The sequence below is a fragment of the Orbicella franksi genome, chromosome 2, assembly GCF_964199315.1.
Source record: "Orbicella franksi chromosome 2, jaOrbFran1.1, whole genome shotgun sequence".
Classification (NCBI taxonomy): domain Eukaryota; kingdom Metazoa; phylum Cnidaria; class Anthozoa; order Scleractinia; family Merulinidae; genus Orbicella; species Orbicella franksi.
Window position 1 is genome coordinate 37,115,124 of NC_138146.1, and position 16,398 is coordinate 37,131,521.

At 36.0% G+C, this 16,398-nt stretch overlaps 2 protein-coding genes across 3 annotated transcripts in view; both read left to right on the forward strand.

Annotated features, from left to right (window-relative positions):
- The window catches only part of LOC145479683 (protogenin-like), a 17,755-nt gene extending 5,202 nt beyond the window's left edge, over positions 1-12,553 (forward strand). For both annotated transcript variants that reach the window (XM_081458107.1, XM_081458109.1), the window contains exons 2-9: positions 379-717; positions 2,528-2,679; positions 2,851-3,013; positions 3,136-3,218; positions 3,806-4,052; positions 4,181-4,322; positions 8,295-8,343; positions 9,416-12,553. In XM_081458107.1, the coding sequence (XP_081314233.1) occupies positions 379-717; positions 2,528-2,679; positions 2,851-3,013; positions 3,136-3,218; positions 3,806-4,052; positions 4,181-4,322; positions 8,295-8,343; positions 9,416-9,556 (1,316 nt within the window). In that variant the 3' untranslated portion in view covers positions 9,557-12,553. The remainder of the gene's footprint in view (positions 1-378; positions 718-2,527; positions 2,680-2,850; positions 3,014-3,135; positions 3,219-3,805; positions 4,053-4,180; positions 4,323-8,294; positions 8,344-9,415) is intronic.
- The window catches only part of LOC145479668 (uncharacterized), a 252,955-nt gene continuing 239,811 nt past the window's right edge, over positions 3,255-16,398 (forward strand). Inside the window, exon 1 of the mRNA XM_081458087.1 lies at positions 3,255-3,260. The gene's annotated coding sequence lies outside the window, so the exon portion shown is untranslated. The remainder of the gene's footprint in view (positions 3,261-16,398) is intronic.

Genomic DNA, 16,398 nt, shown 5'->3' on the forward strand with positions numbered 1-16,398 from the left:
TCAGTGATATCATTGTAACTGACTTGACCTACAGGCTTGACCCTGATTCAATCTGCCATTGCATAAGTATCAAGCAATTTGCCATACAGTTTTGCAGGAAATGTTTTTGCTTTTAAAATTTTTAAAATACTTCCATTGAAAGGTGCTACTTATAATACTAGCAGGATATCAGTTATTTGATGGGAAGGCTTAAGATCAGCAATAGTTAATACTGAATTGTTCATATTAGGAATGCTATATCCATCTGAGTTTTGACAACTGCATGGGTACTTGAAAGTGCTATTAATTTTTTATAAGCAACTTGTAGGTGCGAAGAGACTATTGGGCAGGTGTGCATTACTCTAATTGCTAATTACCTTTTTTGTTATTCCTTTTCAGTTATCAAAGAGGTATCCATAGAAAGCAGATGTGAAGGCACTGGAGGATTCAAGAGTGTGAATATCATATGGAAACCACTTCACCATAAGGATTTCTCTAATTTGACTACTTACAGGGTGTCATATTGCACTCTTGGACCTCCTTGTGTTGGGCAGTACTACTACGATCAGTTAGGTTGTGCACTGAACACGTCTGATTCAGTACAGAAGGAATTATTGCAATGCAGCATTATTGCAAAAGGTCTTTTTCCTTTCCAATTTTATTTTAAAGTGGAGATACAAACTTCAGATGGAGTTCATTTTATAAGCAAAGCAAAGGCCTGTCGTCTGCTAACAAATAGTAAGTGCATATACACAGGTAAATGACATGTGCTCTGCAAATTAATTTTCCCTTAGTTGTGGATAACATGTGAAATGTGTTACCATTATTAGCAACAGTAATTTTCATTCAGCTAGGAAATGCATGTAGGAGGCTATAAGCTGATGCCATGCCAATTAAACTGTCAAATGAATGTATTCAGAAGGCTATATAGCTCTTCTAAGCCATATCTTGGGACAAGCAATGCAACAGTTAGACAGAGCTGATGTTGCACCTTGGCTAGACAATCCAAGCAGCCCCAAGGCTTTGTAGCTGAAGCCATAGCACAGCCTGACAAGCGCTGACAGGGCCATTTAAAGTTATTAAGCTGAAGCCACATCATTAAGCCTGCCTGATTTTATGCTGAAAGCCATGTGTAACAACATTGTGAAGCAACATCATGCTGCAGAGACCTTTATAGCTGAAGCAGCATCATTAAGGGTCAGGCGATACATGCAGAGAGCTAAATGTAGCTGAAGCAACAGCATAGAATGGTAAGGCAGGCAGATAACTTTGTACATGTAGCTAAAGCCACGTCATAAACTGGCAGGGCATGCACAGAGCTATATGTAGCTTAAGCTGGTAATGCATGCAGAGAACTTTGTAATTTTAGCCCCATCACACGCTGGTAATGCATGCAGAGAGCTATGTAACTAAAGCCACACCATGGCCTTGCGGGGCATGCAGAAAGCTATGTCCCTGAAGCTACATCATAGGCTGGTAGGGCATGCAGAGAGCTATGTAGCTGAAGCCACATCCTAGAATGGTAAGGCAGGCAGAGAGTTATGTAGCTAAAGCTACATCATAGAATGGTAAGCTGGCATGCAGAGAGCTATGTAGCTAAAGCCACATCAAAGGCTGGTAGGGCATGCAGAGAGCTATGTAGCTGAAGCCACATAGAATGGTGAGGCAGGCAGAGAGCTATGTAGGTAAAGCCACATCATAGAATGATAAGGCAGGCAGAGAGTTATGTAGCTAAAGCTACATCATAGAATTGTAAGGCAGGCAGAGAGCTATGTAGGTAAAGCCACATCTTAGGCTGGGAGGGCATGCAGAGAGCTATGTAGGTAAAGCCACATAGGCTGGCTGAGCATGCAGAGAGCTATGTAGGTAAAGCCACATCTTAGGCTGGCTGGGCATGCAGAGAGCTATGTAGGTAAAACCACATAGGCTGGCTGGGCATGCAGAGAGCTATGTAGGTAAAGCCACATCTTAGGCTGGGAGGGCATGCAGAGATCTATGTAGGTAAAGCCACATAGGCTGGCTGAGCATGCAGAGAGCTATGTAGGTAAAGCCACATCTTAGGCTGGCTGGGCATGAAGAGAGCTATGTAGGTAGAGCCACATAGGCTGGCTGGGCATGCAGAGAGCTATGTAGGTAAAGCCACATCTTAGGCTGGCCGGGCATGAAGAGAGCTATGTATAGGTAAAGCCGCATCTTAGGCTAGCCAGGCATGCCAGCTATGTAGGTAAAGCCACATCATAGGATGGCAGGACATGCAGAGAGCTTTGTAGCTAAAGCAACATCTTAGGCTGGCAGGACATTTGGAGGGTTATGTGGCTGAGGCAATTTTTGCAGAAAGCTATATAGCTATGTTTCAAAGGCGGGTAAAATGCGCAGAGAGTAATATTTTGGTCCAATAAATGCCATTTCATAGGTTGGAAATGCATGTATGGAGCTTGAAGCTGTAGGTCTTTGCAGGCACCTTTGTTAGTTGTGTATTACTTTCTTAGTTAAAAAGTAATTACAAATGTTTCATAATATATGCAGTGCTTGCTTAAATTTCTTGCAGCTCGTTGCACAATTCCACAAAACTTAACAGCTACAGCAACTGGAAAAAAAGCTCTTTCTGTGACATGGAAACCCCCGCTATTCATGGGGCAACTAACCTCATATCTCTGTTTTAAAATACTGTATGCTCCAGCACAAGCCAAAAAAAATGAGGTAACTTTGATTGCCATATTTAAATTCATTAACAGTTAAATCGATAAGAGCTGACACTTGCTTGCACATTTTTTGCTTTGTTAGTTGTGTGTGAGGGCTGTTATTTAAATCCATTTTATAAGTACGGGCTAATCAGTTTCTTACATTTCCATACGATGTATTTAATTGCAGACCTTGGAATTTTCCACCAACACTGAATCAGAACTGTTCCATACAATTTCTGATCTCTCTCCATATACAGCATACACACTGTATATACAGTGTGGCTTTGCTGGCTGTGTTGGGGGCTGGGGATTGTTGAGTAGACCTGTCACTGTAAGGACTAATGAAGAAGGTAAGGAATTATATTTATTTACTTTCTGGATATGCTTGTTAAGTTTGATGTGAGTACTAACAAAATTGATTTCTGATTTCAAACGGGGAGTAATTTTTGTTTAAATTTTTGTTTTCTTTTAGCACCAGCTAAGGCTCCGGAGTTTAGAAATTGGTCGATTTCCAAGACATCACGTGACAAACGTGATGTGACAGTTGTGTGGAAGGTACAGTCTTGGTACAATATTTTTATCACTGATTTGCAACCAGCTAACATACATGTAAAAACAAGTAGTGTCTGGGGTCTTTGATGGTAGAGGTATGGCTACGTGCCACAGTTGTGGCTTTCTTTTGTAAAGACGTGGAAAAGAAATATTTGTTGCAAGTATTGATCTACTGTAAGTATTGTTTAGCTGAACAGTTCCAAGGACAATTTTCCAGATACTATTCTTGACTTCTAGAAGTTTTTAGCTCCAATCAATTCTAGATAATGAAAAAAGGGAAAAGAGAAAAGACGAAAGGGAATTACATGTAGGAAGGAAGAAAACTTGATGAATTATTATTGAGTTTGATTAGTAATGTGAACGAATTTAATCCATCCAAGATTGAGATTATACAAATGAAGTGACTATGTCAAATTTATTCCTGTGTAGAAATTGTTTCCTCCTTTATTTCCGCGTTCATATGAACCTTTCCATTTGTTTCCATTTGTTGTTTTACCGCAGTTATAACAAAGTTCAATAAAATAACTCACATAACTTGAATAACTCATAAGTCACGCATGTACGCATTGTAGACCTATTTTCATTCACAGTTGCCGCCCCCAAATACCTGGAATGGCGTTCCGAACGGGTTTAACCTTGATTTCTGGCAGCTGTCTTTGGGAGAGAATGGTTCTTTAACACCATTACCAAACTCTTCAAGGCACTTGCATGTTGGCGATGGTAATGCGACTAAAGCTACGCTACAAGGTTTAAGCCTCTTTGCGTACTATCAGACGCAGATCAGTATGTGCACAGCTGAAGGATGTGGACCGAGCAGTGAACCTTTCGCTTTTCCAGGCATGTAGCTCTTTTTAAAGGTGAACATGTCCAGAAATTAAAGTCAATCAATCGATGAATCAATCATTTTTGTTGGCTGCTTGTGTGGACATCAAAATTGTGACATTGAACGCTTTGCTTTTTTTCAGGCGAGAGGAGGCCAAGTACAACACCGACTCATCAGCCCAGTGACAATATTGTTTTTATTTGGGCTGGAATAGTGGTTGGCCCAATAGTTTTAGTTGCAGTACCTATTGGATTGATTTGTGCCTGGAGGAACAGGCAAGATAGGTACGTTGAATACTTTGACATATCATACAAGTAGGAAACAGAGCAACTGACTAATGTTAAATATGTAACTTTTACGTTTATCATCTTTAACTGCGTAGAAATTGCCATGGAGTCTTGAGAAATTATATCCTTATTTGTACCTTATTTGTATACCTCTTACTAACCGAGTTCCAAGGCCGTGCTGTAAGTTACGCACCGACTTTTTTCCCCATCGAAAAAAAAACAAAAAACGAGGATCCGTAACTTATAGTACGGACCGAGAAAACGAGGTTAGTAAGATATTTATTATATCTCTACTGGGTGTCTGACGGGTTCGGAAACGATTTCTATTCACACAGAACGGCTTCATATTTCTGACGCACCTCGAAAGCTAAACGAGTCAATTTGAAATCGTTAGTAGGTATTAACATAGAATTTCAGAAGTAAAAGAAAGTTTTAAACTTTTACCTGCTAAAAATGGTATGAACACTTGGCGTTAAATCACAAAAACAGCTTTAAATTTTAGCGGGCCGTACAGTAGAATAAGGCCTGCTAAATTGACCAATCCCAGCGTGCGTACTAACTGAGAGATATAATAATAAAAATTGAATATATATGTTTAAATTAAACTTACTTTGTCTATTTGTTATTTATTCACACGTTCGTTCGCCTGTTTGTTTTGCTGTATTTTTGTTGTTTCTTTGTTTGTTTATTCATTTATCTAGAGATAACCGCACCAACAAGATAATCGCAATGATGTTTTTGTTTTGTCATATTTATTTGCCCGTTTGTTTACTGTTGGGTGGAAGTCGGGAATTTTTTTTTTAATATCGACCTGAGCTCGGTTGTTTGGTTTAGGACAATTACAAATCTCCAATCAGTAAGTAATCGAATAAGTGATAATTGAGACGCGACTCTTAAGACTGTGCTAAGGACAGAAACTATTAAAAAGAACAGACAGATTGGCAACTTGTCCATGGTTTGATTTATTTGCCGTTCATCGGAAACCAAATTATCTGCGAGAACTGACTTTTCGTTTTTGATTTTGTTCTTATTTAGCAAACCCCATATCACTTTGATTTTAAATGATTGTGTACGTGTCACTGTGATCACAAACTCGTTGAGCGTATTCGATCGTAGTTCACTACGGGAATATCACCGATATCCTTCCCTAACGGAAGCAAGATTATATCCATATTGCTCAGTTAGAGATTTTCAAATGATTATTAATCATCCATAACATCTTTCCGCTGAGACGTTTACACGGAAACCATTATTTCGATCTCTCGTCAACTACTGCTATTATCATCCACAGAAAAATATATAGGTACATAGGCTTAGCGACTCTATTGACTAATCAAAGCGTGCGTAGTATCTCAGTTATTTTATAATGCGTGATAGTTGACAAGGGCGCAACTTAGCAAATAGATTCGATGTTGCCGTGCGTCTGTTCAGTAATAAATAAAAAAGAGACTTTCAGACGTCTCTCTATATTTTCCTTCGCCCAGTCACGTAAAATATTTTCTAAATTCTCAAAACTTTTCACCATTTTAAGGCGTGCAAGATTTTCTTTTTGTGAATAAAAAGCCCCTGGATGTAGCAGTACTCAGTGGACTCTTCTTAACAGTTCTGATAAGCATAATTCAACAAGTTTAATTGGGTACGATGTACAGCGAAAAAAAATGAATTTATATCACCTTAGGATATACGATATCAAGCCTACTTTTATCAAGGTTTGATTATAGCGAAAGAACCACTGTGTCGCATCAAAGTTTAATCTTATTAATTTACGGTTTAACTTGCCGCCACGATGGAGTCTTCAGGAATATTTGAAGAGTTTCCATAAAACAAACCTTTAAGAAAATCTCTGCTAAAAATTTCCGTTTTTAAGAATTGCCATTAGTTAATGCAAGATGTTAAAATGCCGCTGAAAAGATTAAAAAAAGAGACTTCCAAACACTTAAATCAAGTGTGGACGTACCGCTAGATTGGCTTGTTGTTTGTTTATTCTGACCTTGTGAACAAGAGTCACTGATTCGTCAGTTGTAATTGAAACTAATCGTTCATGAAAAGCAAAAGTGTCAAGTTACCATTGGAAACTGGCAAATAGAAATATCTCATTGCATTTGCCTGCGGCAAAAACAAATTTCAAAACTCCAGCAGTGTTCTCATTCATAACCACCCTCGGAGATCCAGGGGCTACTAGCCGGGACGAAGCGATATTTTCGGGCGAAAGTTTACTTCAAGAGCTTAAGAGCCCCTGGGAACTTATTCTTACCCAACCAGTTCCAGAAGTGGTCGAATTCCGTCCCGCTGATTGGGCAGAAAAATATTTTTCTGCCCAATCAGGGAGGAGGTCCAGCCGGGTAACTCTGTCGCCTACTCACACGAAGTGGTTTTCTTCGTCGATCGCTCGCCCGAAAATATCGCTTCGTCCCGGCTAGTAGCCCCTGGGTCTCCGAGGATGATTCATAACTCACCGTCGGTAATTTCTTTGGTTTTGAAAGAGAAAACCACTGCAAATGAGTATTTCAGTATTGATCCCAAGAAACGTTTTAACGATAAGACAGTTCTACTCCGTAAACAGCGCCACTCAATTGAGACTTGCATTCAGAAACTAAAAATTCTGCCCAAACGTAAATGGTTTCGACTTAACTCTTTTTTCGTGAGATGAACGTAATGCAAATGATATAGACGAAAGCCCCCTCACCATCGCTAAAGTGTATTTTGCACTAAAACCTAGAAAGCACCAATTTGTCGAGCGGCTAAGACCCAGTTCATTCAAAATGTCAAGTAATGCGAAAAGCAAAGCCTTGATAACATGTTAGTGTATACCAAAGACTGTGATTATCGAATTTTGAAATCTTTTGAAACCCAACTACAAAGTCCTGGGCTTAACCACAGTAAACGCACATCGGAAATGTCAGAATAAGGCCAGTACAAGAATACCTGTTTCTGTTTATAGAAAAGCAAAGATGCCCGTTCTAAAATCGATATGAAATCTTCACAAACATGATTCACCTTTACAAGCGGCAATTTGATTAGTTGTTTACAGTAGCACCAATCTGATTGGTGTGACATACATACATCTCTCAATCACTCACTCACTCTCACTCATGCTTTGACCCGCTCATAACATACCCCAGACCAGTAAGAGGTATTTTTTTACCAAAAAAAGTAACTCAAAAACAGAGGGAAAATGTTTGTTATGTTGTCGTCATCTATGCGTCTGTCCTCTAATAGATCATAGGTGAGAACCAATCAAAATGCGAGAATAATTTGACTTATGTTATGAACAATTAGATTATGTGCTCGAGATTTCTATGAGGTGACAGTTGATGAGGCCGAAGGCCGAATTCTTACTTAAATTACTAGAATTCTTTCTTGAATTCTTACTTAATTAATTAGTTCTTACTTAAGTCTTACGTTCCTTCAGCTAGCCATTTCTAGTTTTTGTACATTGTATTTAACTTTACGCTTTAGAAAAATCGCGCGGACTGAATTGTCGATTTGAATTTCTTGTTGTGTATGCGCGCTCATCAGAGCCATTTGTCAATTTTTTTTTTGTTTGCTCAACATTTTCTAGGGTTTTTTTAAAGTCACGAAACTAGGAATATTATTATCCATTTGTATCTAAATGTTCTTCTGTAACTTCGCAAAAACGGAAAACGTCGCTATTTCGCAGACGACCTCCGGCTACTGCACTGATAGTATAATAATGGCTGATAGTATATGAGTAGTTCAGTTAATCAGATTGCAGCCATTGCATTAGTATATTAATAGAATTCTAAAAAATTCAGAATAGGTAGTGAGTAGCGTAACCAATCAGAGAACGACATTCGTGATAGAACACCAGTAGATTTATACTAACAAGTATTAGATCGAAAGGTTCAGCTGTACGAATTATTCAATTATCTAATTATTGGATAATGTAATTTTATTTATGTTGTATCTTGTTTGTGTAATTACGTATTTACTGTGTCGTTTATTTAGGCAGAACATGGGGCAGCAGCTACCACTGCGGCAGAGATTACAATTACGGGTAATGTTTATAATGTTACATTTCAGTACTTCGTAGAAGTCTTTATTTTAACCTGCAATGATTCATAGTTTTGTTTTGCAAGTTGGCAGACAAGCATGGCACAGTCAGCGTGCAATTGTTCCTTAGGTACAGAGGTGTTACGCATGTTAATTATGTAAATAACTTATAATAATAATAACAATAATAATAATAATAATAACAATAATAATAATAATAACAATAATAATAGGAGGACTCTATCCATCAAGTAAACCAGAAGACTTATGACTGCCCTAGGCTCACGGATTGAACTCGGCACCATAAATTAAAGCGGCAAGACTTTAAGGACTTATAATGATAATGATAATGATAATGATAATGATAATGATAATGATAATGATAATGATAATGATAATGATAATGATAATGATAATGATAATGATAATGATAATGATAATGATAATGATAATGATAATGATAATGATAATGATAATAATAATGATAATGAAAACGATAATGATAATGATAATAATAGATTTATATAGCGCTAACATTATAAAATATTCTAAAGCGCTTTACAATGTCACATTAAGATTACAGTAAAAATAAAAGAAAGACGTGCCTAAAAATAATACAATTTAAAAAACATATTATACAACTATGGCATCCTAAACGCTAATTTAAACAAATGTGTTTTTAACTTTGATTTAAAAACAGTCAGGGTTGGACTTAGTCTTAGTTCACTAGGAATTTTTTTCCAGCGAAAAGGTCCACAGCGTGCAAAGGCGCGATCACTAATGTCCTGTGTTTGGTTCTGAGAACAGCGAGGAGGTTAGGGTCTTGGGAGCGCAGGCGATAAGTTGTGTTAGTCTCGATGTGTAAAAAGTCCTTTATATAGTCAGGTGCTTGATTATTAAGAGCTTTGTGAACAAGAAGTAATAGTTATATAAGTAAAGGGAAGCTTCTTGAAGTTAACCTAAAATGAATAGTCTTGTTTTACAACTAGACAGTTTTACAAGCATGATATAGATACTTTTTCTTAACAGCTAGCACCTTTCGGCTTCTTACACAATTTTGTAATTTTCATTCACAGGATCCTTTATACGGCAATCAGGAAGACTCATCCTCTGGCAGAACCCATTCATACGATGAAATCCCACCTCAAGAAGCCGGCGAGGATTCCTATGATGCCTTGCATATACACCAAGACAATGGTGATTTAGTAAAATCTTAAAAGTTGTTGTCACTGACTTAAAAATCTTAAAATAGACGTTTCGGCTAAAATACTATAACCTTCTTCAGTGATGAAATGAATGTTAACAGCGTCTAAATGTAAATGAGATGTTTAGATTTTAATACTTTTTAATTTTAGATTTTAATACTTTTTATTTTTATAGAGGACCTCCCTGAAAACCACGTATTTACGTGACGGGCGCTTCCTCTTTAAAGATTGTTTTTATTATTATTATTGTAAGTCCTTAAAGTCTTGCCGCTTTTAACTTATGGTACCGAGTTCAATCCATGAGCCTAGGGCAGTAATAAGTCTGCTGGATTACTTGATGGATAGAGTCCTCCTTAGTATGTATTATTATTATTATTATTATTATTATTATTATTATTATTATTATTATTATTATTATATTAGTATGTATGTATGTATGTATGTACGTATTATTATTATTATTATTATTATTATAAAGAATTGTAATAAAGGGTTGTAAAGAATGAGTGTAATTTGTAATTCGTTTGTAAGTTAGTATTTCCCTGACATATATATTTTCCTAAGAATTTTTACAGTTGTAATTTTTAATTTTTTATAATAAAATTATTGTTATTAGTAAAATTTTAAAAAAAATTATTATTATTATTATTATTATTATCATTATTATTATTATTATAAGAATGTGAGGAACTCGCTAGGGATTAATTTAGCATTTTGTAAATGTCTGGAATATGCGCGTGGTCATTAATTGAGTTCGGTTCGCGAATGGAACTCTCTTTTGGCGCAACACTGTATGAAAAACAACCACGAATTTGATTTTAATAATGTCAAGGTCATAGACCGCTGTCCCTTGTGGTCGCGTAGATTGTTCTTGGAAGCGTGGCATTCCATTCGCGAACCGAACTCAATTAATGACCACGCGCATATTCCAGACAGTTACAAAATGCTAAATTAATCCCTAGCGAGTTCCTACATTTAGACGCCGTTAACATTCATTTCATCACTGAAGAAGGTTATAGTATTTTAGCCGAAACGTCTATTTTAAGATTTTTAAGTCAGTGACAACAACTTTTAAGATTTTATTACTATGCCTGACTACAACTACAGTATTTTTAATGGTGATTTAGATAATTCTCGACACTGTTAATATTATAACTCTTTAATTTATTGGCATATTTAATTATTTATTAACACCGTACCCTTTATTTATTTGGATTGAAAATGAATGATAACTTTCTCTGGCTAAATATAACGTCAATAATATATAATGTACTGAGCTCTCCGCTGCCAAGTTGCAGTTTCCGAAACGTAAATGTAAATGTCATTTTTTATCTACCCGCGAAACACGGAGAGCTTTCATAAGCTCTTTGTAATGTGTTCGTGCCTCGGAATCGGATTAGAATTTTGAGTGTTAGTTTTTGTGGAGGGAAGAAAACTGGAGAAAACCTGTAAAAAACCTTCTCTGCATGTTCGAGAACCAACAACACGCTCAACCCATATATGCCAATGGGTCCGGGATTCGAATGTTGAGAGGCGAGCCCTCTCACCACGTCGCCATCCCTGCTCGGGGAAAATGTTACCACGCGCGTTGCGTGGATGTCTTCGTGGAGGATGAAAATGCACGTTAAGCTGCTTGGGCTGCACGCCAGAGCATACTCCACGACTCAGGATTGGCTATCTCTAGACGCTGCTTGGATTTCCGAAAGTTGAACTTATGAAAAATAACTTAAGAAGGACTACCTTGGGAATATGGGTTATACTAACTCCACTACCTTTCATCCCTTCTTGAGTATAAAAAGAAACTTATGGGTTATAGCCCGTTCACGCCAACATGTCAAACATGGTTAAAAGTGGTTCAACTAATAACGTCAAAAATTAGTTGCTCATACCGTGCAAACCCCACAACATAAACAGGTAAAAACCTGTTTTACTTAAATATGGTAGCAAGATGGTTTGAAATTTGTCTTCTCAAAATGACTGCAAAGCCTAATCTACAAATTGGAAAAACGTACATCGATTTAGTTAAACTAGTTTAGTTCGTGTGAACGGGGTATTCACATGACCTTATGTGTGCGAAGGAATCGATTTTAAGAGCAAATTGTCCTCATCTAAAAAAATCTTGCACATGAGAAATATTCTATTTATAATATATATGATATATTTACAGGAAATAATATACAGAGTTACTAATTCTCGTGTAATCTTTTTTTTTTTTCATTTTTCGATTAACGCGTCATGTTTCAAACTGGCTAGAGGTGAAACCCTTGTCAGGTTTTCTATCATGTATTTGGCACTTTATTAATATCTTTCGGGGAGAGGTGATTGAAACACAATTCCGATCTGCCAAACCTCTTTCATTTGACTTTTGTACTTCAAGGTACATTTTTTTTTTTTTTACTAAGGAGCCTACTCGCAGGCCATTTTCAAATTAATGGCTAGTACTCGTTAAACTAAGTTAGTACATACAATAGATTACTATTAGCAAGCGCAACAATTTCAAATAACTATCACTGAATAAGACAAGTTGCACCTAATCAGAGAACACCTAAAAACCTTACAACCCCAAGTTTGCATCTTGGATGTAAATTAGTTTAATTTGATTAAACAATTCAACCACTGGTTGCATGCCGCACGTCTACTGAAATTAAAGACTATTTTGATATTTTAAAATCCTTACAAATTACACTCGCCCTAACGGTTAGTGCAATTTTGAGAGGATTTTCTAACTTCACTTGTGGTGTAAATCCTTAATTTCACTCACAGAGTCACAAGAATACTACTACTTGAAACGTTGCCCGTCGTTATTCATATTTCAAGTTGTAAGCTGGAAGTTGTAAGTTGTAAGGTGAAAGTTTTTAATATTATTGTGATTCAACTATTCGCGTCTCTCATAATTTTAGGTTTTTAACTTTTATTATATTGTATATTTGTATTCATAGTATTGTTCATTTATCATTAGGTTTGTAATTTTATTTTCCGAGTGTCACAGGCTTATTAGCCTTTGGCTATTAAGTGTTAACTCTATTATTATTATTATAATTAATATTATTATTATTATTACTATTACTATTACTATTACTATTACTATTACTATTACTATTACTATTACTATTACTATTACTATTACTATTACTATTACTATTACTGTTACTGTTACTGTTACTGTTACTGTTACTGTTACTGTTACTATTACTATTACTGTTTCTGTTACTCTTACTGTTACTGTTACTGTTATTGTTGTTGTTATTGTTATTGTTATTATTATTATTGTTACCGCATTTTTCTATTGGCTGTATGTCCATAGTGTTTATGCACTGTCTTAGCCCTGGCCAGTCTTGCATTGGTCGAGCTGTTTTAGGTTTTTCTCTTGATACATACATGTACTATGATGAATCTATTTACAAGAACTGCCATATCGCTAGTTCTCAGTCTCTGTAGACGCATTAAGAACACACGGTCTTAGCAAAGATTTTTTCCTGAGCTCTTCGGGAGCAGAATCGTATTTGACTTGCCATGGGACATCTTCTCTGCGAAGCCAATAAACACATGTTTAAGTTCGAGTTCTGCAGGGCTAACTATGCAGGAAAACACCATACTTGCTGACTGGTTCTTCGAAAGAGGTTTTAGTTTCAAGATAACCAATAGAAAATTGCTGCAACTCAGTTTATGACATTCATGAAATCTTTTTTTTTTGTTTTTTCAATTCTCCTTCAGTAGAGTTTACATAGCTGAACGGAACATTTAGTTGAAGTTGTAGATATCATAGAGACTTTATTGGATAGCCTGCATTTTCTTGACGTATGATTTTCGTGTTTTTCTGTGCTTTCTTTTGTTTTGTACTGTTACTATGATAGTCGTATTATTTTTACGTTGCTGTTTCTTGTATAGCCTTCATAGACTGCTTTTTGTAGAATTAACCGTGATTGTTAATGAAATAAAGCAGATTTTCCACAGAAATATCTAAAATTTACTCTGACTTTCTAGCAACATTTACCCAATCCCAGTCACTTACATACCTTTTAGGAGGTTGTTTTCTTGTAGATGAAGGTTTGAATTGCATTGCCTCTTTCTGAACGGGCGACCAATTGAGTTCCCTTTACAAAATTGATCGTCACATTTGCTTCTAAAAAGTTCCCTAATTTCTGCAAAATGCTTCTTTGATTTCCCGACAAAGTTACAACATAGTGTTGATCATTGTAAGCTACATTCAGTAGCGAAATGTGCAGAAGTGCGCTATCCTTTATTTCACGGTTGATTCTTTGTTTAGATGTGGTTGCAGTCACTCTATCTTCGTTGTCATGTTACTGCTGGTTTTGAAGGGTAGTTTTTCTCTGTGTACGTAAACATAGATTGTGGGAAATGTGACATGAAGTATAGTAGCGCAGTATTATAAATAGCCATGCGTGGGAACGTTTCATCCTGTTTTTCCGCCAAGAGTCCAAATTAAGCACCGTAAGCAAACTGCTTAATTGATTGCATTTCGCAATTTAATTAGCCTTCATTTTTTTAACGCTTAAGCCTGCGTCACGGAACTAAATTTGAGTTAATTTTAGACCTTGAAGCTGCGCCCGTTGGACTAATTGATTGTATTTGGCAATTCTATTAGCCTTCTTATTTTTAACGCTTTAGCCTGCGTCACCAAACTAAATTTAGCTTAATGTTAGAGCCTGAGGGCAATTATATGTCTTAGTTACTACAACTCAGTAATAAATCAGATAAACTTATGCGCTCGTCCGCCGACACAGCACAACAATTTTGTTTCGCTCTCACGCACGTGTCACCGTGCTCACTTTGAAACCTGCACTGGAGACATAATATTCACCAGTACGTTTGTAGTTTATGTCGAGATGTCCATAAGAGTTTGACATTGATGACCGATTCGCAATGATTAGACAATATTGTTATATGTTATTTGTTTTCGTTGTAATTTCAAAGTGGTCCAGAGGCCTCATGAAGTGTTTAGAGTAGATTAGAGTATATGATAATTTATCTTATAAATCAACTTAAACTCGATAAAATCAGTGTGGTTTTCCTTGCCCACCGACGTAGCCCAAATGCTTTGAAAGTTAATTATCAGTAACATTATCATTATTACTATTATTGTTATTATTATTATTATTATGATGATGATGATGATGATGATGATGTTATTATTAGTATTATTTATTTGTATTAATATTAATATTCATGATTATTTTGTGGTGTGTTTCATAAGATTGGTTTTTTTTTAGGAAGGCTTCAAGATGTTATGACGATTCTTGTATAGTTTAAACTGTGCTTTTTAAAGTCGTCAAAAATTTAAAGATAAACTTGATTTCCTGAAAATAGATCTGGTAAAATTTAACGCCAAATGGAAAAAAAATCTTTGTTTACCATCAAAGGTTACAGCTCTTTAATTAAGGCGTCACATAGAAAACTCAATCATTTTTCATGAATGGGTTTAGAGGACGCATATATGTTAAATGCCATCTTTTTCAGTAATGTTTTCACCATAATTTGTTTCCGCGGCTTAAAATGGGATGCCGTATATACAAAACAAACTTCGACTTCTTCACGCAAGAATGTTTTTCGTGAAAATTGAGTTTTTCTCTTTTAAAAAACATGGTAAAACCTCATTACTCGTTTTCACTCGTGCATCCGAGTTACTGAATTAATTTGTTGTGAAATGTTTCCAATAACCTTGGTCACATTCTATCCAACCCTTATACGTCCGTTGCAACTGCCGGAAACCACGATGAAATTGCATCCTTTAGAGTAAGCCATTATTTTTTCATGAGCAAACATCTTTTTTCCCATTTTTTCAGCGACTCAAATTTGGCTTCAAATTAATGGAAACTTCAAAGCAGTGGCTTAACATGAGCATGAAATCTAATAGGAAGCGGGGAACGTCAAGGAAGATTAATTCCGACTACAGACCCCATAAGTTGATACGTTTAGCTGATCCGGTTTTTTTTGAAGGAAAAACATGGTTTGCGTTCGTTAGAAAGCAGGTTTGTTCATTTCGTATTTTACAAGTAGTCCATCTATCAGTGTCTAATTTTTCTTACTGTGAGGGTTATAAGTAAGGCGTTAAACCTCATCTGCTAAGTACATGTAGCTTAAGTTCAAACAGTGCCTCTGTTACATTTCACAAAAAAAAACTGCAAAGTCCTTAATTTCATTGGGAATCCTTGGAAATAATAGCTCTTTATGTCCGGTGAATTTTTAATTCGTTTCTTAATGAGCAAGATCTCTCGGCTGCTTTGAACTTTTGATATGAAAACCGGATTCAGAATGAAATTCAGAAGTTTTGTCATAGTAATACGAACGAAAGGCAAATAGGAAAAAAAATGTTTATTGAAGGAAAGTGGAAATGGTAAGATAGCTTAATTTTCCGAAAATGATTTAATTATGCGCAGAAGTTCAGTTTAAAAGGTGCCGGCTAAATTTTCTACCTCTCTACATTTCTGACACTCCGCGCACCCAATTCAAATTTCCTTTTGAAATGAAATATAGTTATTGATTTGATAAGCAGAGCTTTGCGTAAAGTCTTGCCATTTACCGTTATCATTTGCCAATAGCATTTTTGAAAACCTTATTTCCAACTGTCACCAAGGTTGTCTTCGTTTCTTTTTCCTTTCGTGGTATGTCATTTTCTGATAATATTCCACTTTCCGTTTCTGAGTTATTCGTCAAATCAAAATATCTTAACAAAACCAGTTTAAGAAAAGGTTAACTTTATTAATTTAAATTACGTTGCTCTTGACATTTCGGATTTTTTTTTTTTTTTTTTTTGTCTTTCTTCCTTTTTTTTTTTTTTTTTTTTTTTTTTGCCTTTATGGCTTAACGTTTTGTTGTCTTCTTTTCACAACAGT